Source organism: Herpailurus yagouaroundi, unplaced genomic scaffold, assembly GCF_014898765.1.
Source record: "Herpailurus yagouaroundi ecotype Mexico unplaced genomic scaffold, PumYag 194, whole genome shotgun sequence".
In the NCBI taxonomy this organism is placed as follows: domain Eukaryota; kingdom Metazoa; phylum Chordata; class Mammalia; order Carnivora; family Felidae; genus Herpailurus; species Herpailurus yagouaroundi.
The window spans coordinates 493,116-518,920 of record NW_024412425.1 but is presented as its reverse complement, the minus strand read 5'-3'; the positions used below and the strand labels follow the sequence as shown (position 1 = coordinate 518,920).

At 52.6% G+C, this 25,805-nt stretch overlaps 1 protein-coding gene across 5 annotated transcripts in view; it reads right to left on the bottom strand.

Annotated features, from left to right (window-relative positions):
* AKT2 (AKT serine/threonine kinase 2) overlaps positions 1 to 25,805 on the bottom strand; it is a 52,411-nt gene that overhangs the window by 19,086 nt on the left and 7,520 nt on the right. The window contains exons 1-4 of one of the 5 annotated variants that reach the window (XM_040445850.1): positions 15,707 to 15,839; positions 12,394 to 12,523; positions 3,863 to 3,991; positions 2,126 to 2,237 (exon numbers count right to left, since the gene is read on the bottom strand). In XM_040445850.1, the coding sequence (XP_040301784.1) occupies positions 2,126 to 2,237; positions 3,863 to 3,991; positions 12,394 to 12,439 (287 nt within the window). In that variant the 5' untranslated portion in view covers positions 12,440 to 12,523; positions 15,707 to 15,839. Of the gene's footprint in view, positions 1 to 2,125; positions 2,238 to 3,862; positions 3,992 to 12,393; positions 12,524 to 13,234; positions 13,370 to 15,406; positions 15,673 to 15,706; positions 15,840 to 25,805 lie in introns of those variants that run through there. The other 4 variants (XM_040445851.1, XM_040445852.1, XM_040445849.1 and 1 more) reach the window with 4 other exon arrangements.

Sequence of the window (25,805 nt, the reverse complement as noted above, 5' to 3'; positions counted from 1 at the left end):
ATTAATTATAATACATATTGTGGAAACACGTCTTATGATATTGTTTTGTGTGTGCTCTAGATACGCACTGTCCAAGAGGGGGGTGACCAGGGCGCCTGGGTGGCTCAGTTGGTTAAGCGTCCGACTTCAGCTCAGGTCATGATCTCAAGGTTTGTGGGTTCGAGCCCTGCGTCAGGCTCTGGGCTGAGTGTAGAGACTGCTTGGGATTTTCTCTCTCTCCCCCTCCCCCACTCGTGCACACTCTCAGTAAATAAATAAATAAATAAATAAATAAATAAATAAATATTTAAATAAATGTTCCATTTCTCAGCTGCACTAGACACATTCCATGTTTTAAAACCTCAACAGGACCTGTGACTACTGGCCACCCTCTTAGACACCACAGGTACTGAAATCTTCTATCATGGCAGAAACTTCTCGTGGACGGCACTGTTTTAATGGGTTCACTGGAGGGTTAGCTGAAGCCACACCCTCCAGACAAGCCAAAGGAGTGTTTCTCAAAGTGAGTCCCAAAGGGACAAAGTGGGGAGAAAGAGATTTGCCATGCATTACAAAGGCCCAAGCTCCCTCATACATGAAGAGCTTCCAGAAACAAGAAAAAGACCAACTATGCAACAGAAACATAAGCAAAGGATATGAACAGACAGTTCAGAAAGGGAAACTCATGTGGCTCCTGAACACGGGAAGAGAATGCTCAAGCTCACCCACAGAGAGAAAAAGGCCAGTGAAAACCACCTTATGGTGCCATTTCCCACTGATCGGACTGGTAAAAATCTAAACGTTTGAAAACAAAAGGCTGTGGGGACACTCTGAGAGATCACATAAGAGAATCACTTCTCAAAATCACAAGTGCATATTCCCGGTGACCCAGGAATCCCAAATCTAAGAATTCCTTTTACAGATTCACCCGCACATGTATCATGCGAGATAAGCACAAGGTACTTCGCCGCAGCACCGCCTATAATGAGCCGAAGCCCGGAAATATTCACCGATAACCACTCATAAAAAACTGCTAGGTGACCTTGGGGACATACGTGTGCAGCTGTTTAAAAGAGAAACTAAGCTGGGCTCAGTTGTTAAGCGTCCGACTCTTGATTTCAGCTCAGGTCGTGATCGCTGGGTCATGGGATGGAGCCCTGCAATGGGCTTGCACTGAGCGTGGAGACTGCTTAAGTTTCTCTCTCTCTGCCCCTCTCCCCGACCCTGCGTGCTCTCTCTCTCTCAAACGAAAACCAAACCCAATACAGCAGCTGCGGTGGCTCTCTATATCTCGGAGCAGAAAGATTCCCTAATATATGTTAAGTAAAAAAGCAAGTTCTGAGTATAATGTTACCTTTTGTGTAAAAAGAACCAAGCAGGGAAGCCAGACCAGAGCAGGGTGCAAAAGTCTCCCTGAATGAGCTCGTCCACCCGTGAAGCTCTCCGAGGACACAGGACAAGAGCAGTTAACCCGAGGTCAGGGGTGGGGGGGTGGACAGGGCAGAAGTGAGAGAAACCTCCTTACACTGTTTGATTTTGGAACTAGGTAAATCTGTATCGTCTCTTCTGATGATTAAATTGATCTTTTTAACACTGGCTCTCTGGACCAGCTGCTTCAAAATCAATGGTGATGCTCATTAAAAATGCAGCTCCCTTGGGGCGCCTGGGTGGCTCAGTCGGTTGAGCGTCCGACTTCGGCTCAGGTCATGATCTCACAGTTTGTGGGTTTGAGCCCCGTGTCGGGCTCTGTGCTGACAGCTCAGAGCCTGGTGCCTGCTTCGGATTCTGTGTCTCCCTCTCTCTCTGACCCTCCCCCGCTCATGTTCTGTCTCTCTGTCAAAAATAAATAAGACATTAAAAAAAAAAAAAAATTAAAAATGCAGCTCCCCAACCCTCCAGGGATCTGTAGCCAACGAGAGACCCTGAAGTAGGCCCAAAGCTCCATACTGTTAAGCTCTGCCCATGATCCCAATGCACGCTCCAGTCTAAGAATACAGAATGAGGTCTGCAGATTAAGAACCCCTGCTCTTTCTAGCTCTCAGAAGGGCTGAGACCGGAAACTCCTAGGCAGGGGGCCCAGGGGCCCTCCTCCTCACACTAGGCCTGGCCACTCTCGAAGGGTGGCTACACAAAGGCCCACACTCGCCTCTCATCTGGAGAGTCTACATGGAAGGTCCTCTCGATGACAGTGGTCCACTGTAGGCAGCGTATGACGAAGGTGTTGGGCCGTGGTCTCTCAGTCTTCATCAGCTGGCACTCTGCAGGCAGAGAGAGGACAGAGGCAGGAAGGTGAGGGAACAGCCCCGCCGGCCTGCAGCCCACAATCCCCGAGCCACCTTCCTGTATGCCAGATGGTGTGGAGATACGTTAGTGACTGAGTCAGCCCTGGCCTTGTCCCTACGGGGCTCCAGGTCCAGTGTGTGTCAGGGAAGACAGCTCAGTGGTCATGGGGGAAGCCCAGGAGGCAGCCGACCTAGCAGAGAACTCAGGCATATCCCAGAGGAAGGGGCATCTCTGCACCGAGCCCTCAAGGAGAAAGGAATGTAGTCAGTCGTGCAGAAGGGCGCGTTGTATACAGAAGCCCAGAGGTAAAGAGTCCAGCACAGTGAGGGAATGGTAAATTCTGCTCTAGATGTGAGGAGGGGAGAAGAGAGGGCCAGACTGCAGAGCTTGGGGGGTGTGGTGACGAACCTCGACTTTGGCTTGAGGGCAAAAGGGAGCCATGAAAGGCTTTCAATACGGAAGGGACATGAAGAGATTTAGACAGATCCCGCTAGCTGCCTTGCAGACAGTGACAGAAGGGAGACTGGGAGCCTGGGGAAGAGGCCGGGACTATGCCAGAGTGGGGCCACTAGGATGAGGCCCAGATCTCTGGCCTGCACACTAGGAGGCAACAGGGCCCTCCCTGAGATAGAGACAGGGTAGATGGAGTTGGGGAAGGGGAGACTCGAAGGCCAGTTTGGGACACGGTGGGTGAGACGGACCTAGAGAACATCCAGGGAGAAACGCACAGGAAGCTTCTCAGGATAGGCTGGCAGTTCAGGTGAAAAACTGGTGCAGGGCATAGCCACATCAGAGTCACCAAACTGCAGGGAAAGTGACCGAGACAGGCTCTTAGCAGGACAGAGAGGGAACTAGAATTGGCTTCAGAGAGCATAGGTAGGAGCAGACTCGAGGGGTGACGCCGGGCAAGAAGCTGGCGCAGGGAGCCGGTGGGAGAGGACGGTGGTTGGGGCTGAGGAGCTGCAGAAGAGATGGGGCTTTCTTTGAAATGTTCTTAGGAGGTGGGACGATGAGGACACGGTGACCAATTAGGTCACCAGGGAAGGAAGGAAGCAGAGGGTCAGGGGCAAGACTGTGGTTCTGCAAGGCCAGGCAAGGGATTTGGGCCGGTCAAGCTTTCCCTGGCCAGGGTCCACTGAAAGGCATCACTTGGGGTACCACAGGAGGGACGGAGGACATCAAGTCGGCCCTGTGATCAGCTGAGTGGGAAGCCACGCTGTCTTAGGTTAGAGGGACAGAGAAGTGTGCTGTTACCAGAGCGCAGGACGCAGGCACCTGACACCAGCCAGAACCATGGGGCCTGGCCAGCAGACTTAGAAGCGCAAAGGCGTGCTGCCTGGGGCGAGGGGCTGGGGAAGTGCCTGGCTTCTCCCTTCTTCCTCCTCCCCACTGGCTACCCGTTCAGCCCTCCCTTCTGAGGCCCAGCTGACACAAAGGTGAGGCAGAGGGGAAGGGTGGGGAAGGGTGGGGAAGGGACCCCGAGGGCACGCAGGCCCTACACAGGCCTGCACCCAAGAGAGGCCAACCCCCACGTGCCCCCAGGACCTGCCAGTGGTTCTCTGAGCACCTGAACTCTGGCATGGCGTGCCCTGAGACGCACCTGCGACAGAGAAGTTGTTTAGCGGGGGCAGGGTCTGGTCTGGGGCATCAGGCCGCTCCTTGTATCCAATGAAGGAGCCGTCACTCTTCAGCAGGAAGTACCGGGGCCTCCAGGTCTTGATGTATTCACCTGATCAGAGGCAGGGGGAAGGGAGAGAGGTCAGGGCAGGCTGACAGCACCTCACAAAGGGCACCTGGGTGGGAGGAGGGTTGATGAGAGGGCAGGGAGGAGAAAACCTCCGGGCAGCCCCTGCTGACGCAGACTGGGCGCTGGGCTGGGCCCCAGTGATCCAGAGGTCATGCCTGGCAGGAAGGCGCCTGCTGCAGTGCCCCAGGGCACCAGCTGCCTCAGCGTGTGGCCAGCAGCAAGCCATCCCAGCCATCCTTGCCAGCGCGTGGCACAGTCCCAGGGGAGGCCCAGGCTTCTAAACACACATGCCCTGTGGCCCTGTAAGGCCAAATCCCATGGGCTGGTATTCACCAGGACAGCCGTGCAGGTGGATCAAATGTCACAACACTGTGCCAGGCAGGGTATAACTGTTGCTGTGCCCTCTGAGTGCCCCTTGATTGCCTCCATTTGTTCTAACCACGAATATCCAAGCACCCCGCGTACACACATCCACACTGCAAGGACCCACTCCTCAGAGGGCCGCTAAGGATTAAAGTAAGATGGTGAGGGGCGCCTGGGTGGCTCAGTCGGCTGGGTGTCTAACTTCAGCTCAGGTCGTGATCCCGTGGTTGATGAGTTCAAGCCCTGGGTCGGGCCTTGTGCTGACAGTTCGGAGCCTGGAGCCTGCTTCGGATTCTGTATCTCCCTCTCTCTGCCCCTCCCCTGCTCTTGGTCTCTCTCTCAAAAATAATAAATATTTTAAAATTTTTAAAGAAAGTAGAAACCCATAAGTCCATCACCTAACGGATAGACAAAACGTGGCATATACATACAACAGGGTATTAGTCATAAAAATTACTAATACATGAATGAACCGTAACTTAAGCTAAGTGAAAAGGGCTTATCACAAAGGACCACAAATTATAGAATTCCATTTATATAAAATGTCCAGAGTAGACAAATCTATAGGTGAAAAGCAAATTAGTGGCTGCCTAGGACTTGGGAGCAGGGGAGGAGGTAGTCTGGAGGGAGACTGGAGGGGAATGGCCAAGGGGAAGGGCAGGTTCCTTTTCAGGGTAGTGAAAATGCTCTAAAATGGATTGCAATGATGGACACATGACTCTGAATACACTAAAAGCCACTGAACCGTATAAATGGCTGAATTGTATGGTATGCGAATTACAGCCCAAGCTGTTAAAAGAGACGGCAACCATAAAGCATCCAGCTTAGGGCCCAACACACCACAGGGACTCAGCAGATGCTCTGTTAGCATCAGTCCACTGTGCAAGCAAGCAAAGACTGCACCAGGCCCTCAACTCACACGGCGTGATCACAGGATGGGCTCCAAGCCATGTGTGCTGTGTGGCCTCCAATAAGTCACTTCACTTCTCTGAGTCTTTCTCACCTCTCACGGGGATATTTGTTAATCGGTGACAATGATAAGGTAACATTCTATGCCAGGCACTGTCCTAAGTATATTATGGGTTTTAACTTACTAAATTCCTTCCAGTGTGGATACTAAATGACTCAATGTATATAAAGTTTAAAAAAAAAAAAAAAAACCCTAGCAAAAATCCCAAATTCAACAGCACAAAGGAAGGAGATGACCAAGTGGGTTTTATCCCAGGAATGCAAAAGTGGTTCAACATATGAAAATCAATCAACGTAATCTACATTAATCAAATGAGGGGGGGAACCACATGACCATTTTGACTGCTGTATAAAAGTATTTGACAAAACCCAATACCCTTTCATGATAAAAATACTCAGCAAGCTAGGAACAGAAGAGAATTTCCTCCACAGGATAAAGGGCATCTATAAAAAACTCACATCTAACACCATTCAATGATGAAAGACCAAAAACTTTCTCCTTAAACATCAGGAAAAAACGAAGTGGTCTACTGCTTCCACCACTGCTGTTAAACACTGCACTGGAAGTTCTAGCCGGAGAAAAAGAAGAAAAGAAGATAAAAGGTATCAGACTTGAAAAGGAATAAGTGAAACGATCTTTATGTGCACATAACATGAGTCTATGTATAAGAAATCACAAGGAAGCCACAAAGTAATGATTAGAGCTGATAACCTCAGCAAGATCAACACAAAAACACCAGCTGTTGTTTCTACACATCACCAATGAACAATCCAAAGAGGAAATTTTTTAAAAATTCCATTTATAACAGCACAAGGAGGCAAGAGATGTACATACTAAAACCCACAAAACACTGCTGAAAGAAATTAAAGCCCTAAACAAATACAAAGACATCCTGTGTTCATGGATTGGAAGGCTTCCTATGTTGAGATGGCAATGCTCCCCAAAGCAATCTAGAGTCAACACGGCACCTATCAAAATTCCAACAACCTAGTCTGTAGAAACAGAAAAGCCAATCTTTACATTTACACAGAATTCAAATTCATAGGGCAAACGGTCTAAAAGAGCCAAAAACAATATTGGGAGATGGGGGGAAGAACAAAGTAAAAGAACTCACTCTTCCCAATTTCAAAACTTACTACAAAGCTACAGTCATCAGTCAGTATGGCCTAAGGATAAACATATAGACCAATGGAATAGAACTGAAAGTCAAAAAATAAACCCACATATCTATGGCCAATCGATTTTCAGCCAGAGTGCTAAGACTAGTCCATGGGGAAAAAAACAGTCTCTTCAACAAATGGCGTGGGACAACTGGAGACTCACATGCAAAAGAACAGAACTGGACCCCAGCCTCACACATTATACTATATACAAAAATTAACTCTGGGGCGCCTGGGTGGCGCAGTCGGTTAAGCGTCCGACTTCAGCCAGGTCACGATCTCACGGTCCGTGAGTTCGAGCCCCGCGTCGGGGTCTGGGCTGATGGCTCACAGCCTGGAGCCTGTTTCCGATTCTGGGTCTCCCTCTCTCTCTCTGCCCCTCCCCCGTTCATGCTCTGTCTCTCTGTCCCAAAAATAAATAAACGTTGAAAAAAAAAAATTTAACGTGGATCTACTTAAAGATAAGAGCTAAAATGGTAAACTCTCAGAAGAATACATGAAACAAGCCTTCATGACCCTGGATTTGGCAATGAATTCTTAGATATGACACCAGAAGAACTAGAAATAAAAGAAAAAAATTAAGGGGTGCCTGGGTGGCACAGTCGGTTAAGCAGCTGATTCTTGATCTCGACTCAGATAATGATCTCACAGTTTGTGAGTGTGTGCCCCTCATCGGGCTCTGCATTGATGGCGTGGAGCCTACTTAGGATTCTGTCTCTCCTTTTCTCTGCCCCTCAACTGCTTGTGTGTGTGTGCATGTGTGTGTGCGCGCGCGCTCTCTCTCTCCAAAGAAATAAACTTAAAAAAAAAATTAAGTGGATCATTAAAAATAAAAGTTCTGGGGAGCCTGGGTGGCTCAGTCAGTTGGATGTCTGACTTTGGCTCAGGTCATGATCTTGCAGTCCGTTGAGTTTGAGCCCCACGTCTGTACCAATAGCTCAGTACCAACAGCTCTGTACCAATAGCTCAGAGGCTGGAGCCTGTTTCAGATTCTGTGTCTCCCTCTCTCTCTGCCCCTCCCTACTCATGCTCTGTCTCTCTCTCTCTCAAAAACAAATAAATACCAAAAAAAAATTTTTTTTAATAAAATAAAACTTCTGTGCAAAAGATGTTATCAAGAAAATAAAAGACAACCAACAGACTGGGCAAAAATATCTGCAACTCATAGATCTGATTAAGGGTCTAGTATCCAGAATATATAAAGAGTTCTTACAACTCAACAACAAAAAGACAATTAGCCCAATTAAATAATGGGCAAAAGACTTGAATAGCCATTTCTCTAAAGATATAAAAACGGCCATCAAGCACATGAAAAGATGCTTAAGATCATTAGTCATTAGAAAAATGCAAATCAAAACCATGATGAGGTACCACTTCACACCTATGAGGGAGAACTGTAATTTAAAACGGAGAGAAAAGAAAAGAACAAGAACAAGTGCTGGTGAGGATGTGGAACAAAAGAAATCCTTGTGCACTGCTGGTGGGAATGTAAAATGAGGTAGCCCTGTGGGAAAGTTTGGTGTTTTCCTCAAAAATTTAAAAACAGAGGGGCGCCTGGGTGGCTCAGTCGGTTGAGTGTCCAACTTCAGCTCGGGTCACGATCTCACGGTTCGTGAGTTTGGGCCCTGCATCAGGCTCTGTGCTGACAGCTCGGAGCCTGGAGCCTGCTTCCGATTCTGTGTCTCCCTCTCTGCCCCTCCCCCCGCTCACGCTCTGTCTCTCTCTGCCTCTCAAAAATAAAGAAAATAAAAAATAGAATATATTATAGGTTATAAGTATGGAATACACAACCCTGATACACAAACACAAATACGTATGATCTAATCACACAGAATACATTAAGTTATGATTATAGAACGTATGACCCAGTTTATATCACCTGTATAAATACAGGTTACAGAGAACATATGCTCCAGCAATTCCACTCCTAGGTCTGTACCCAAAAGAACTAAAAACAAGTACCCAAATACTTGCAAACAAGTGTTCGTAGCAGCACTGTTCACAATAGCCAAAAGGTAGAAATGACCCAGATGTTCGTCAACTGATGTATGGATAAACAAAATGTGGTATTTTCATACAACGGAATATTGTTTGGCCAGAAGCGGCAAAGAAATACTGATCTGTGCTACAACACGGATGAACCTCAAAGGTGTAATGTTAAGCGAAAGAAGCTGGGCACAAAAGGCCACCTACTGTATGATTCACTTATACGAAATGGCCGTAATAAGTAAATCCTTAAAGACAGAAAACAAATTGGTGGCTGCCAGGGGCTGGGGGTGGGGGTGGGGGAATGGGGAGTGACTGCTTAGTAAGTACAGGGTTTTCTTTTAGGGTGATGAAAATGTTTTGGAACTAGACAGAGGTAGTGGTTACACAACATTGTGAATGTACTAAAAGGCTACTGAATTGTACACTTTAAAAGAGTTAATTTTGTGTTATGTAAATTTCACCTCAACTTTATTTTTTAAGTTTATTTATTTTGAGAGAGAATGCAAGTGGGGGGAAACGGGGGGGGGGGGGGGGGAGACGGAGGGAGGGAGAGGGGGAGAGGGAGAATCCCAAGCAGGCTCCACACTGTCAGTGCAGAGCCCAATGCGGGGCTTGAACTCACCAACTGTGAGATATGACCTGAGCCAAAGTCGGATGCTTAACTGACTATGCCACCCAGGCACCCCCTCACCTCTATTTTAAAGAGCAAAACAAAAAACCCAGAAAAACTCACCTAAGGCTACTGGAAGTTAGGAAAAAATGGTACTGCTTAGGAAGGACAAAGGACTTCTGCGCATTAGTTTTGGAGTGAGTTTATGATCCAGGCACTTACCTGTGGTGTTTTACATATTGATAATAAGCTGAGGAAACGAGGAAGGGAGGAAAGGAGGCAAGGAGGGAGGAAAAGAAAAGAAACCTAGAAGGACAGGAAAAATATCCTCACAACAATCCCGTTTTACAGATGAGAAAACTGAGGCCCAGAGGTTTTTATTACTTGCCTAAGGCTCACAGTTGTCAACTGGGAGAGTTAGGGTTGGACCCAGGTTTGCTCCATCCAGAGTCTACACTCTTGACGACTACACTGTCTGCCTCAAAACTGGCAGACAGGGGCTGGCCTGGTGGGGACTGGCAGAGGGTGTGCTGAGGCTGTGTCAGAAAGGGGACCAACACGTGGCATGAGTGACTCCAAGAGTCGTGCTCTCACTTTGCCTGTTCCTTGAACAGACCCTGCTCAGCAAGAGGTAGCCTGTGGGCCAGGCCTGGAGATCACAGTTTCTGCAATCAGAGAGCCACCTCTCTGCCAAAACCTGGAGCATATCAGTCTTCCTGCTGAGCCTCAGCTTCCTCGCCTGTAAGATGGTGCCCACCTCACAGGGCAGCTTGGAAATGCATCAAAATTGGGCTTGCCTAGAGCAGAGCCCATGCCTGGCACAGACAGAATGGGCACATGATAAACTAGGGCTCAATTATTTTAACCACCAGAGGCAGGGTGCGATGGCACAGGTGCCACCTTTCCTTGCCTGCCTCTGCTCAGAATGGTAGGCGATGGGGGCACCTTCCTTGCCCAGTTGGTAGAACATGCAACTCTTAACCACGAGGTCATGAGTTCAAGTCCCATGTTGGGCCTAGAGCTGACGTTAGGGGGTGGGGGTGGGGGGGGGGGGGGAGAATGGCCCAGGAGCAACATGCATCCACGTGCGCCTGGTGCAAACCCAAGATGGCTGTGTCCCAGCTGGGCCATTCCAACAGCTCATCTGGCCCCCTGCAGCATGAATGGAGACCCTGAAGGCCTAAGAGGGGCTGAAGCCCATTTAATGCCATGGGCAGCCCTAGACCAGAGACAAAGCCCCGCCCTGGGAACAGTTCTCTGACCACCTCCAAAGCCCCTCACAGTGCAGCCCCGTGAGCCATTGGCCTGGAGAGACTCAGGAGCCTGAGACCCTGGCACACCCTAACGTATATACCACCTACACACAATCTCAACACATTCACTCAACAGTTACTGAGCATCCACTGCATGCCAAGAACTTTTCTAGGCACTGGGGATACCACAGGGAACAAGCCAGATAAAATCCCTGCCCTCATGGAACCAAGTATGTCAGAGGTCTGGGTTGTTAACCCATTTTACAGATGTGAAACCAAGACTCAGAGGTGACATAGCTTGCTTGCAGTCACCAAGAGGAAGTGGCAGAACCAGGGTTAGAACTTTGACATCTGCCAAGGTTCAGAAAGTTCCACTGACAGCCCCAGACTCAGGGCCCACCCTGGGCAGGTGGACCAAGGTGACTCAAATACCACCCCTGCCTTGAAACGGCAGTGGGAAACGGGTCTCCCCTGCTCAGTCTGATGGTGGAGGCCTGGCTCTGAGGACCACCTCCATCCCTCCTCACTGCTGTGTCTGCAGCCTGGGACAAGGCAGGACGGGTGAGTGTTTCTCCCAGTTCCCACAGGGCTGGCCCCATCAGCCTCCTTGCCCTCTTCAAACACGCCCGGCCCACTCCCTCTCTGGACTCACAGTTGGCCCCTCCACCTGCACTCTCCTGTCCCAGTTAGCTGTGGGGCTCGCTCTCTGGCCTCCTGCATATTTTTATCAAATGTCCCTTCTCAGTGAAGCCCTCCCTGCCCACCTTGTTTACGACAGCTCCCCCCACTGCCTCCCACACCCCCTTCTCACATTGCTCCATTTTTCTCCACGGCCCTTACCACCACTGTCCATGCTCATCCATCAGTGCCACCCACCTTTCCCCACTAAATGTGAGACCAACACAAGGAGGGGGATCTGTGCCTGTCTGGTTCATTGCTGAATTGCCAGTACCTGGAACACAGTGGCTCTGCTCAGTAAGTGTTTGTTGACTGAATGGATGTGCACAGAGAACCGCTACCACCGAGCTTGGCCCTCTCCCTCCCTAGAAGGTCCACAGAAGCCAAGACAGTCGGCCTCCTTTACTCCGCAGCGCCTGGACAGCTGCCCCCCTAAGCCGGTAAGCACCACGCTTCTGGGGACAGGAGGTCCGGGGGTCTTACAATGTAGGATGTTAGTCTCCTCGCTGTAAATGACTTCATTTCCCTGGGCCTCAGTTGCCCACCAGTACAAGCAGAAGAGGCCATGCCCTGGCTCCTGATACGTTGGGCTCAGATCTCCTGCAGGGTTAAGGCCAAGGTCCCTCCCGTGGCCTCCAAGGCCCAGCATGGTTGGATGCCACATTCAGCTCACCCTCGCTCCCCCTGCTCCAGCCGCCCAGGCCAACTCAACCAAGCACATTCCCACCTTCATCCCTGCTGCCCCGTTCCCTAGGACCCCCATGCCCAGCTCTGTGTGTGGCTCACTTGCTCCCCTCCTCTGGGCCTGTTCACTGTCCCCTCCTCAGAGCGGCTTCACCTCAGAGTTCCTACTTCTCACAACAGCACTTATCACCTCCTGGCATCACAGATCTGCTTCTCTGTTCACTGTCCCCAGCCCCCACTGGAATATAAACTCCATGAGGACACCACATGTCCCAGGAGCCTGGGACCCTGGGACGGCCTGGTGCACCACACACACTCAGTGAGTATATGCTTAAAGAATGAACGGGGGATATCACCCCACTGTATGACTTCAGTGAAGTGACTTCCCCTCTCTGAGCCTCAGTTTCTTCATTTATAAAATGGGGCTATGAATGAGACCACGAATATAGAGGCAGACTCGAGATCTGGCCTGGGGGCCCCAGGCTGCTGCTGAAGGAGATTCCATGAAACAGGCCTGTAAGGAGCTCCTGGCCTGGGGCAGGCAGGTGGGGCTCGGCACGCAGGCTCCTCGGGCTGTAAAGACCCTGTACCTCTGCCTCCCCGGGCACCAGCCGCCAGAAGGAAGGCCAAGATAGAAGGGGAGACACGCAATCCAGTGGACGAAAGCAGCCCCTTACCACGCTTGTGGAGCCAGCCTTCTTTGATGACAGACACCTCATTCATGGTGGCAGCGTAACACGCTGTCACCTAGCTTGGGACAGCTCAGGGCAGCAGGACATGCAGGAGGTGCGGTGGACAGAGCACAGTCTGCAAGACAAGAGAAGAGCCCATCAGAGTGCGAGAGGGATTCGGCCGGGCAGGGCCGGGCCGCAGCCCCTACCCTCAGGGCGGCCAGGCTCTGCCCCCCAGCCCCCACCCCACCAGCTGGCTGTGCTCGTGCTCGGGGTGCTCTGCAGGGTGGAGTCACACAGCCCAGTGTGAGGGGGAAGATGTGGCCTTGTCCTCAGGGATTCCAACTGGGGATTGGGGGGAGCCTGCCCCCGCCCTCGGGGCCTCACTCCGGAGGGCCTGGCGGCTCCTGGGCGGCTCCTTGGCCCACGTGCAGGCCTTGCTGAGCAGAGGCAGCCCTTCCAGCCACCTTCACCCCACACTGGGCTGGAGGAAAGGGAACCACGGCTCCACCCCATGTCGCTCCCAGGCCCCCACGCTGAGGTAACCTGGGATGAATCAGAGAGCCCTGGGCATCGGAGGGATTGCTCAAAGCCACCAGCATCTGCCTGCCCGCCCCCCCCACCCAATACACTCGCACGCACACATGCACGCTCTCTCTCCCTCTGCCCCTCCCCTCCTTCCAACCTACTACCCTCGGCAAACCGAGTGCCCCAAACCCCCTGCACCAAGCCACCCCAAGTCACTCTCTCAGCCTCGGTCCCTCTTTGCCCCCAACCAGATGACCGAGGGAAGACAAGTCTCTAACGTTCAGGATCTTGAAGGAGACGACAACCTATGCATACGCACTTGTCTGGGGCTTAGGAGTCAGTCTGGGGGCTCAACCGAGGCCGTGGGCCCTTCCCCAAGACCTGCACTTCCGTCCTCAGGGACCAGCAGCCGACAGACTGATAGACGCCGAGGCCTCCGGCTTCGTCTCAGGTTCCCAGGGTGGAAGGGAGAAGGGCAGGAGGCAGCCGCCCGCTGGGCCTCTACCTGGAGCCACAGGCCTGGACAGGGGCCACGGAGCCCAAGGCGCCTTTCGCCTTTCCCGGCCTGGGGTTATTTGCGGACAGCAGGTCAGGAGCCACAGCGGCCCCCGGAGAAGTGGCAGCTGGCTCTAGGGACACCATGGGCATCAGCTTTCTCTCATGCCCCAGGGGAGCTGGTGGGCCGGACACACTACTGCCTGGCATGTGACAGTGGCAGACTGCCCGGGCCCGGGCCGGGTAGGGAGGTAAGTGGGAGGAAGCGAAAGGAAAGACAAGATGGACAGTGACAGGGAAGTAAACAGCGGGGTGAGAAATCACGTTCTGGACTCCGAGCTGCAAAGGCAGGGCCAGGAGCAAGCAACGGGGGCTCCCTCCCACAGCAGGCATGACCAGCACCGAGTGGCTCACACCCCACGGACGGAACACTCAGGATTGCAGACCCTCCACTCTGAACATCCCACCAGCCCGGGCTTCCACCTCCAGGGTGACCGGTCTCTGAATCTGCCCCGCCCCGCCTCCCGCCCTCCTGGTGGCCTGGCTCACTGGCTCACATCCAGTGCTGCCCTCTCCCTCAAGTCCCCCCCCCAACCCCTCCCTAGATCCCTGCTCCGTTACTGCTCCCTTTCATCTGCCCCCCATTCAGCAGCTAGACCCCCCCAACCTGACCCTGTCCTTCCCCCACTTGAAACCCCTCCGTGGCTTCCCGCTGGCCTCGGGAAAGAGCCAAGCTCCCTCACTTGGGATTCAAGGCCCTTCAGGACCCGGCCTCTGCTGACCTTCACTCCAGCTGCCTCCCGCCCCCGCTCGGCCCAGTCGTCCCCACTGTCCATCCACCCGCATCCACCACACCCCTCCCAACTGCCCTGGCCTTCTCCCTGGGCCCTGAGCCTCTGCTCTCAACCCATATACTCCATCTAAATGCAGCCCCAGCCCTCCAGGTTAAAAACCCTTCCAGGGTTCCCCAGCGTGCTCAGAGAACAAAATTCTTCCCATCATGAGTCTAACGTCACCTAGAAAGCTCTCAATAAAACCTAACGACCATAACAATGACTATTTACACCCAGCGCTACCCACCTCTCCAGCCCCTCCTCCCCACCTCCCTCTACCAGCCTTCTGTCCCTCAGACCCTTCCTTCTGGCCTCCATCCCCTGCACCTTCTGTGGGTTTTCCCTCCTCCAGGAAGCCTTCCTGACCTCAAGAGGCTGCCTTGGGGATCTCTGTGCACCTCCTCAGCCAATTCTCCCAACACCTATAAAGTGCTAATTTTGCGGACCAGCACAGCATCTGGATATCTGCCGAGAACACAGTAAATGAACCAAAGTCTCCCCAAAGGCTTCCCGGCCACGGAAACATCTCCAGAGTCTATTCACACCACCAATCTTCTCCGAGCATGTCCTAAGCTCCAGACACTGCCCCGGGTACCAGAGATGAATCATCAGTAAAACACAGCCCGACTTCACGGAGCTCACGTTCTGGTGGGGCAGACAGGTAACACACAGGCACACGCAGAACACTATCAGCCGGTGGCGAGGCGCTGAGAAAAGTAAAGCAGAGGAAAGGATGGCAGGGAATACGGGGTGCTACGTTAGCCGTGTGGTGTGGGGGCCTCATGAGGAGGGAGTGAGCCATGCTGACATGAAGGGAAAAGAATTTCAGGCAGGGGAAGAGCAAATGCAAAGCCCTGGAGGCAGGAAGTACTTGTAGAGCGTGAAGAACTGCCAAGGGGCCGGTGTGGCTACAGGGTAAGGAGCCAGGAGAGGGGGGCGGGGAGAATGCTGGGGGCCGGGTGAGGTGGTGGTGGCAAGTTAGAGAATTCCTTCCCTGATGCAGGGGCCGACACTGCGCTTTCCCTGGGACCAGCTCAGTTCGGAAGTTCCAAAGAACCGGGATGGAGAACCCAAGTCCAAAGGAAGGGAGGGCACAGAAAGACAGGATGGGGGGCCTAGTGTCCAATCTCCGCCCTCCCCTGCCCCCAGCCCCGCAACTTTACCTCCGTGATTCTGCACGCCACACTGAAGCACCTGCTGTGCGCAGAGGCTCAGCCTCCTGCCTGGCCCCCAGTGAACAGACAACACGTAGCCACCGTGATCAGAGAAAAGCAAAGGCAGCCAGGTGTGGCCAAGAGTGGTCAGGGTTACAGAGTCCGAGAGCCACTGCCAGCTGGGCGGCCTTGAACAAGCATGGTGCCGGTGCCCTCACGGAGTCTCTCCTGAATGCTCCCAACCACCCCAGCAGGGGGGCCGTGACCGGGCCTGGGGGAGGGCAGAAGCTCAGAGTGTCAGCCGTTTACCTTGGGTCTCCCAGCTGAGGAGTGGTGGAAGCCCTGGCCGCTGCTCGGCACACCGGGGCCACGTTTTACATTCTCATTTCAGCAACCAAGAAGCCCGCAGCAGCTTGAGCAAGGGCAGGGGGAGGAACTGGAAGATCCCCTACGTCCTGCCTGGATCCTGCCCCGTCCTCCCACTGAGGGTGGCGCCTCGGCTGAGGTGTCTGTGACGCAGTCCAGAGGTGATGAAACACCAGGCACCGAAGCCAAGAGGATGGCCTGCTCCCTGGGGAGCTGCCGATGGAGGACGCCCAGGCGGGAGGACAGAGGACAGCCTCTGGAAGCCAGGTGTCAGCACGCAGGGGACTGCCCTGGCCACCAGCCCGCAGGCCACACACCCCACGGCAGGGAGTGCCTGTATGGCCCCATCTCCACTAGCTGCTTCCTTGAGTGTCCAGGCCTGAGTCCGCTGCAGGCCTGGACCAGATCTGCAGCTTGTAGGCTCAAGGTGAGCTGCCTGGGAGGCAAGGCGAAAAGAGCAAGGGCACTTCACAAGAGAGGACACTCACACAACCAAGGAACGCACACCGTCTCATTAGTTAGGGGGAAATGTGAATTAAAATCGCCTGCTACGATGGCTGAAATTTTAAAGACTGACAATGCCAAGAGTTGGTAAGGATACAAAGGAATACCTCCCAGCGTAAGTATAAAATGGTTCAACCACCATGGAAAACTGGCAGTAAAAATTAAAACTCAGTATATGCCTACCCCATGACCCAGCAATCCCTAACCCACAAACCCTCAACAGAAAGGAGTGTGTGTATTTATCAAAGGGCACATACAACAGCAACACTCACAGTACCCCCCCCCCCATCTGCAAACAGACCAGATGCCTACCCACAGGAGAATGGACAAGCAGTGGTAAATTCATACAGCAGAATGTTCCTCCACTTAGTACGGACACATACAACAGGGACAAAGTGTAAGCAGGTCACAGTGAAATAAAAGAAACCGGACACAAAGCAACACATCAAGTGTGAGTCCATTCACAGCAAGTTCAGAACAGACAACGTCACACCACTTGTTTAGGGGTGCACTTCTCACTTATAAAACTATGCAGATGGGGCACTTGGGTGCCTCAGTCGGTTGAGTGCCTGACTCTTGACTTCGGCTCAGGCCATGATCTCACTGTTTGTGTGAGTTCAGGCCCCGCACTGGGCTCTGCTTGGGATTCTCTCTCTCCCTCTCTCTGCCCCTCCCCACTCACTCCCCCCTTCTCACAATAAATAAGCATTAAAAAAAAAAAAGTGCAGAACGTCAAGGAAACAAATCTGCAAAAGTCAGGAGAGCAGGTAGCTTTGGGAGCAATGGAGGGGGGATTTCTGGGAGCTGACCATACTCTCTTGTGGTTACGCAGGCCTCTGCTCTGCATCCATTTGTTATACTGTACCATACAAAATGGGCTTAATGTATTTTTCTGTATTTTATAACAACAACAACAAAAACTATAAAAAAAAGAAGCTGGGGGGGGGCGCCTGGGTGGCTCAGCTGGTTGTTTAAGCATCCAACTTTGGCTCGGGTCATAATCTCACAGTGAGTTCAAGCCCTGCATCAGGCTCTCTGCTGTCAGAACAGTCCTGCTTCAGATCCTGTCTCCTCCCTCTTCCCACCCCCCACCCCATGCTTGAGCGCGCTCTCTCTGTCTCTCAAAAATACACACACACACACACACACACACACACACACACACAGAGCGCTTAAAAAAAGAAGCTGGGTTAGAGAGTCCAGAGAATGCAGGAAGCCGACATCGGGGCTCCTGGCGTCCACGGCTCGCCACCCCAAGGATGCTCTGCCTGGATTTCCCCCTCAAGAACACCACGTCACCAGTTGAATAAGAAGGAGCAATCAGGGGTCCAGAGGATCGGAATTTCAACCCCAGGCTCTGCTGGCTTCCCAGCTGTGTGGCCACAGGCAAGTGACACCCTCTGTGACTGTAGTGCTCCCATGTCTACAATGATCCCACTGGAGATGGGACATACACCCCAGGAGGGAGCAGACAGCACACCCCCAGCCCCACAGCCTGGGGAGCAGGCTGGCATGGGGGCAGGGTACCTTCAGCTCTGCACAGAAGCAAGATGAATGGGAATGAAAACCGCTGCTCGCAGTGATCTGTTCTGAACAGTGACAGGGGAAGGCGACTGAACGGGGGTCCCCAAGGAGGCTCGGACCACTCTGGCGAGCTTTTGTTTGTTTAAATAGCCGCTGACTACAGGAGTGTCACTGACTTACTCTATCGTTATGTCTCAAACGCTCTATGATAATTTATTTTGAAACTTCTTTAAGACAGAGTCACCTGGGGTGCCTGGGTGGCTCAGTAGGTTGAGCGTCCAACTTCGGCTCAGGTCATGACCTCACGGTCTGTGAGTTCGAGCCCCGCGTCGGGCTCTGTGCTGACAGCTCAGAGCCTGGAGCCTGCTTCGGATTCTGTGTCTCCCTCTCTCTCTGCCCCTCCCCTGCCCGTGCTCTATCTCTCTCTGTCAAGAATAAATAAACATTAAAAAAAAAAAAAAAAAAAAGAGGCACCTGGGTGGCTCAGTTGGCTAGGTGACCACTCCTGGTTTTGGCTCAGGTCCTGATCTCACGGTTCGTGAGTTCAAGCCCCGCATCTGGCTCTCCACTGACGGTTCAGAGCCTGCTTGGCTCTCTCTCTCCCTCTCTCACTGCCCCTCCCTGTGTCCCCCTCTCTCTCTCTCGAAATAAATAAACTTAACAAAACCATTAAAAAAACTTATTTAAGACATTTTTATTCCCATCTATTTGATTCACGGGTGTTATTTATTGCTCAGTGGTTTCCAAACTGTGGTAGCTTCTTCAGAAGCTTCATCTCACAGTGCTGGAGTCAGATCCATGAGAGGCAACTTACAAGACGATGCAGGGCCATTGAGGAGAGGCCCTAGTGGCAGCCTTGGGAAGGGACCAGGTCCCGGGAAGGGTCCTTCCAAACCTGTCTCCTCATTTGTAAGAGTAGGGCTGCTTGGCGAGGGGGTAGGGCTGTTGTAAAGCCTCGCTGAGCTCTCGTGCTTCTGTCCTCACATCTATAGTCTGGGATCCTGTGACCACCTGAGTCAGAGCCCATCCCTCCTGTGCTCAAACGCTCCGTGTCCCCATCTTACACAGAGCAAAAGTCAGAGGCCTTACAGGAGCCTCTGAACCCTATGAGGTCTGCACGGTCCTCCCTTTACTTCTCTAAACACACTCCATTTCGACAATGCCTACTCCTGTGGCTCCCCCAGCACACCAGGACACCCTTACCTCAGGGCCCTTGCACCTGTTGCCCCTCAGTTGGGATGCTCTGCTCCCTGGTATCTGCAGGGCCCCACCCCACTTTCTTCAGCTTCTGCTCAGGTCACTTTCTTTGAGAAGCCTCCTAGACAAAAGGGAGCACCCACCCTACCTCCCCTTACCCTTTATTTTTCTTTATAAGCACTTTATTGCTGGTGTGACCATATGTATTTACTTAGTTATTATACCTTACCGTCGACCTCCCCCCACTATGATGTCAGCATGGTAAGGGCAGGGGCTCTTGCCTGTCTTGGGCCTGCTGGATCCTCTGAGCCTTGCAGGGTGCCGGGTATACAGTGGGTGCTTTGTAAGTATTTGTGGAATGAATGTGCAGAGTGAAGCCCTGTGCCCAGAACAGGCTCAGAGTAAGTTAGATTCCTTTCCTTGCCATTTATCAAGTTATTTTTTCTCTGTCCCCCTCTCCCTGACCTGGTTTCTATGCCAGACAGCACAGATGGCACAAGGAGGCAGGAGGGGAGCCGAGGCTCTGCATCTCCTGGCGCTGGAGACAGCAAGGTGGGGCTCCTTCCCTGTGCTGCAAGCCCCAGGAGCCTGTCACCTGCCCTCTAGTCTGCCTTCCCTACAGCTCCTGGAGGAAGACTTGCTCAGGAGATTAAATTCAAAGATAACAGGGGCGCCGGGGTGGCTCAGTCGGTTAACCATCAAACTTGGGCTCATGACTTCGAGCCCCGCATCAGGCTCTGTGTTGACAGCTCGGAGCCTTAGGATTCTGTCTTCCTCTCTCTTTGCCCCTCCCCCACTTGCACTCTCCCTCTCAAGAATAAATAAACATTAAAAAAAATTGTAATCCAAAGACAACAGGAACCTGTCTTTCAACAGGCAGCACCTGCTTATGGGAATCTGGAAGGAAAGGCTCACGGGGCGAGCGGAGGGAAACAACTCCCTCATGTGCCATCCGCAGCTCTGTGAACCGGTTCCGCGTTTTGGGAGGGCACTTCAACAAAACTAACGAAGTGGAAAATGTCCCTGTAGGAAATTCTCCTGCAAAAAATGCTTAGGAGGTTCCGAAAACGTACAGAGGTCGTCCTAAAGCGGGGTTTCTCAATCTCAGCAGGAGTGTTATTTGGGGCCCGAGAATTCTTGTCACGGGGGCCGCTGTGCACAAGGGAGGTTTAGCAGCATTCCTGGTCTCTACTTGCTAAAGCCCACGGCACACCCTCCCCTGAGTTGTGACTATCAAAAATGTCCTCCCCCACTACCAAATGTTCCCTGGGGGCAAAGTCACCCCCCCCCCCCCCCGGGGGGGGGGGGGGGCTGGGGACAGGGGGGGGCCAGGAAGCAACCTAAGTGCCTGCACAGGGGTCTGGCTCTGTAGTAGCGGCTGATGTGACCACACCAAAGAGTGAATGAGCGCCTGTGTCGCACTCAGCACACAGCACACGCCAGGCGACCTAAGCGCTCGGTACCTGTGAATTCGACCCTCCCAGGCACTTTTATAATCTTTTTTCCCCCCAATGTTTATTTTTGAGAGAGACAGAGCACAAGTGAGGTAGGGGTACAGAGAGAGGGAGACACCGAATCCGAAGCAGGCTCCAGGTTCAGAGCTGTCAGCACAGAGCCCGACGCGGGGCTCGAACTCACGAACTGTGAGATCATGACCTGACCCGAAGTCGAATGCTTAACTGACCGAGCTACCCAGGCGACCTGCCCCCTCATCCCTTTTCTGCAACACCAACAAGTACACAGCACACGGCCTAATTCTGATTCTTTCTCACACACTGACATTCTTGAGCCAGTCGTCCTTGTCACCGTCCAAGTGTAACTGTCTTCTACAGCATCGTCTTCAGAAAAGCCGTCACCCCATCATCGACAGTGGATGTTCCAGGGAAGAGTACCTTAGGCTGGAGGCCAGGAGGAGGTACGTGTTTAAACAAAACATTGCACGCATAGGGGCGGGAGTCAAAGTTGCCTCTGGGACCAAATGCGCCTCAACTTCAGCTCTGCCACTTGCTGTGTGACCTTGGGCAAATCACTTCCCCTTTCCTTGCCTTAGTTTCCCCATCTGTAAATTAGAGCTAAGAACAGTACACACTCCAAGGCTGCTGTGAGGCACAAATGAGTTAATCCACATAAAGTCCTTTGAACTTTGCCAATGTGGCAAACACTCAACACCTATCAGGTGTTATTATTTCCTCTGGTGGCTGGAGACACAGGGACCCTCACTTCCCACGTCGCACATCTCTGTACTACGTGAATTTTTACCTACTCTACCTCCTTGGTACAAAGGCAGCATTAAAGATACTTTTTTTTTTTTTTTCTCTTAAACACCACACACTCCCCCCAGCTGCCCCATCTGTCTGCTTGGAGCAGGTAGGACTGGAAGCAGACTGCAGAGTAGGCGGGCTGCAAAAGATACCGGGACAAGAATAAGCACAGAGCAGATTTCCTTCTCTTCCTCGCCACCCCCGCCCCACACCTTCCCCCTCACCCCGCCACCTAGGGCCTTGCAGCACCCACAGAAATCATGGCAGATATCGAAGTCAGCCTGGTCAAGGGCTCCAAACACACCGACTGCACCAGGCTGCAGCTGTGAGAGACCCTCCAACCAGAGCTCTGACCCTGTCCCTCCCCTGCTTGGGGATCACACCCAAGGCTTTTATGGAGACAAGGGCCCCCCTGAAGTGGCCCCTGCCTATTCTCCTGCCTCATCGATCAGCAGCACCCCCCCCACACACACTTTCCCCTTCTCCTGGTCCCTTGAACACTCCTTGCTTGCTCTCTCTCTCACCCCAAGGCCTTTGCACATACTAGTCCCCTACCTGGCACTGCTCACCCATCTTTACCTGCTAAATCCTCATTTCCTCAGGGAAGCCTCCCCCGTCTGTCCTTGCCCCACAATGAGTCACAGATCCTCAGACCTTAGCCTTACCTGTCCCCTCACATCTAATGTGCTCAGTCACCTGTACAATTATCTGGGTAATGGTGCCTCCCTCATTGGACTGGGAGCTCCACAAAGCAGGGATGGGAGTGTCCTGGTCCCCACTGTGTCCCCACCACAGGCCGGGCCTAGAGCTTTCATAAACTAAGGGTAGCGGTAGCAAACACAATCCCAGCTTTTGGGGCCAGAACTGTGTCAAGTAAAGGTAAAACAAAAAAGTCCTGGGGCGCCTGGGTGGCGCAGTCGGTTAAGCGTCCGGCTTCAGCCAGGTCATGATCTCGCAGTCCGTGAGTTCGAGCCCCACGTTGGGCTCTGGGCTGATGGCTCAGAGCCTGGAGCCTGTTTCGGATTCTGTGTCTCCCTCTCTCTCTGCCCCTCCCCCGTTCATGCTCTGTCTCTCTCTGTCCCAAAAATAAATAAATGTTGAAAAAAAAAATAAAAAATAAATAAAAAAAAAAAAAGTCCTGAATTCATTCATTCCACAAACCTGGCACTTAGGCCGTGTCAGCAGTGCTCTAGTCACCAGGAGGCAGCAGTGACCAAAACAGAACTCCCTGCCCTGGGGGAGTTTGGGGGGGGCGGGGGGAGGGTGGTCAGGCCTCAAAATGAAGCTAAATGAATAGGCAAATTACATGCTGTAACAGAAGTTGACAAATGTCACAGATAAAAGCAGCACACCGAGGACTAGGTCTGTGGGAAGGGGTAAGGGTTTCCAGTTTTATCCAGGGTGGTCAGAAAACGGCTCCCTGAGATGGTGAAATGGGAGCAGAAACCTGAGAGATGAGGTAGCCATGGGGCCAGGGGAGAGGGGAAGAGCACTCCAGGCCAAAGGAGGGTGGCACCAAGGCCAGGGGTGGCCTGCACGAGAGCCAGTCAGGAGGGTAGAGGGGAACGGGGCACGTGTGACTGCGGAAGCCGGGGTGCCTGGCTGGGCAGGGCCTGGGAGTTCACCGTAAGGGCTGTGGCTGTTTCTTAGGGACAGATGGGGAACTGTCTGGCTGGAGGTGAGGCGGGATGTGGAGCTCCTGGCCCCACTGAGGCGGGGGTTGTATCACAGCCGCCTTCTCCAGCTGTCCCCGGAAGAAGCCCTATGCACTGGCCCGACACCCTCACCTTCTGGCTCACTTGGGGACCACAAGGACCCACATTTTACCAAAGAGGAAACTGAGGACAGAAGGACTGAGTACCCAATGCTGGGCAGCCAGGACGCAGGCGAGGAAACTGGATCACGTCCATCCCAGCCCTGTGCCTCTTCCACCTCCCTCTGCCCACACTCAAGAGGCCGAGTCTCCTCCCACCTCCCACATCCCCTCCCACATCCCCCACGCCCCCCCCCCCGCGCGGGGGCCCCCCCCCCCCCCACCTTGTACACAAACACAGGCGCGCACAAGTACACCGGGGCCCCCCTCCGGTCTGGCTGAGGGGTTCCGGACTCATAGGCTTTGCTCCATATCATCATCTGCCTGTTTCCCTGGCCAGCAGCTTTGAGGCAGGGTCTGGTGGCGTGAGTCCCCTCCTCATCCCTAGGGCACCTAGGAGCAAACAGGCAGTCTGACCCATGGCTAACATTTACTGAGTGCTCACAACGTGCCGGGTCTGGATTCCTATCAATTCTCCTAGCAACCCTGGGAGGCAGATGCTATTACTATCCCCATTCTTCAGAAGAGGAAACTGAGACCCAGGGAGAATACGTCACATGCCCAAGATCACACAGTGGGTGAGTGCAGGAGATGGCTGATCTAGCCAACAAAACTTTCTGTAATAATGGAAATGTAGCTGTAGCGGCTAGTGCAACTAAAAAACTGAATTTTTACTTGTATTTACACTTAATTCACTAAAACGTAACCAGCCACACACAGCTAGTGGCTGGCCTCCTGGAGGTATAGCTGTCAGGGACCTCTCTGATGAAGCAGTGGGAGGCTGAAGGGGCCCAAGGGGCTGGATGACCCCAGCCTGCCGAAGAGAAGCTCCCATGTGGCTCCATCACTGCCAGCCCGGACCTACTCAGCCCAGAGAGCTGAGACAGGGCTCAGAGGCCCAAATCCACCCCCAGAGGGCTGGTCAAGTCAAATCCTGACTACTACCTCCAGGCCACACAGGTCGCTTCTCTGAACTTCAGGGTCCTCATCTCTAAAACAGGACGTTACTACGAACCTGAGCATGTGCTTATGTTATCTCAAAAGATGCCTTTTTTTTGGCGGGGGGGGGGGGGGGGCAAGCCAGGGTCATCATGGGGACCCAACGATACCTGCTTCAAACACAGCTGGGGACGGAGCCAGCACTTTGGAAAAGAGGTGGTAATGACACAAAGGCCAACTCCAAAGTCAAGGGCTAGCCTGAGCCTTAGTTCATCAGAGCTATGGAAGAGCAGCTATGTTAATACTGTCACTAGTTGGTTAAGGGAATCATCCAGATGATTCACAACATGCCCATATTAACTTGTTGAAAACAGCTAAAAAAAAGTAGACAAGTCGCAGACACTACCCCAAAAACACATGCTTAACACCCACCACTACCCCCCACCCCCTCCAGGTCTTTGGACACCAGTCTGAGAAGCACAGACTTGCCTGCCAGAGCTCAGCCCTGCCACCCTCCTCTCCCGCCACCCCACTCTCCCAGCTCCAGTGGCAAGTATTCAAGCATCACCACACTGAGGCATATCCCACCTCAGGACCTTTACCTATGCTGCACCCCTGCCTGGCCCGTTCCTTTGGGTTTTCATGTCAAGGCCTGAATGCCTCACCTTGGGAGCCTTCCCCAAGTTCCCCTCCCACCAAGTCCAGCCAGATCTCTGTTCCCTTCCTCAGCGGCACCAAGCACTTGTACAACAAACGCTACTTCTCTGCCTCCTCCAGCAGACTGGATGGCACTCCCTGGCATCTAAAACTATACACGGCACATAGTACATACTCGATAAATTATCTGGTGAAAGAATGGGATACACAAATGATCAAAAATAGACACGGGCTGGCTCCAGAGGCCTTTCAGGAATCAGACCCCAAGGCAGGGGTAGGGGAGTACCTCCCAACCTTCACCCCCACCCTCGGCTCAGGGAAAGGAAGAGGCTGGCCAAGGCCGGGGCTCTCTGGGCAGTAGGGGGTGGAGAGAGGCAGCTGTACCCCATCTCCAAAGCAGGGATCGAACAGAGCTAATCCAGTCATTTCCAGAACAACTGAGGCCTACTTAGTGCTGGCTCTGTCTAGGAGAAAAGAAAACAAAAAAGATCATTTAGGGGCGCCTGGGTGGCGCAGTCGGTTAAGCGTCCGACTTCAGCCAGGTCACGATCTCGCGGTCCGTGAGTTCGAGCCCCGCGTCGGGCTCTGGGCTGATGGCTCGGAGCCTGGAGCCTGTTTCCGATTCTGTGTCTCCCTCTCTCTCTGCCCCTCCCCCGTTCCTGCTCTGTCTCTCTCTGTCCCAAAAATAAATAAAAACGTTGAAAAAAAAAAAAATCATTTGGAACAACAGTAATGAGACGTGTCTGGCTGACTCAGTCAGTGGAGCGTACGACTCTTGATCTCAGGGTTGTGGGTTCCAGTCCCACGTTGAGTGTAAAGATTACTTAAAAATAAAATCTTTAGGGGCGGCTGGGTGGCTCATCATTTAAATGTCTGACTTTGGGGGCACCTGGGTAGCTCAGTCGGTTAAGCGTCTGACTTCAGCTCAGGCCATGATCTCACAGTCCGTGAGTTCGAGCCCCACGTTGGACTCTATGCTGACAGCTCAGAGCCTAGAGCCTGCTTCGGATTCCGTGTCTCCCTCTCTCTCTGCCCCTCCCCTGCTCATGCTCTGTTCTCTCTGTCTCAAAAATAAATAAAAATATTTTAAAAAATAAAATATAAAATAAAATAAAATAAAATAAAATAAAATAAAATAAAATAAAAT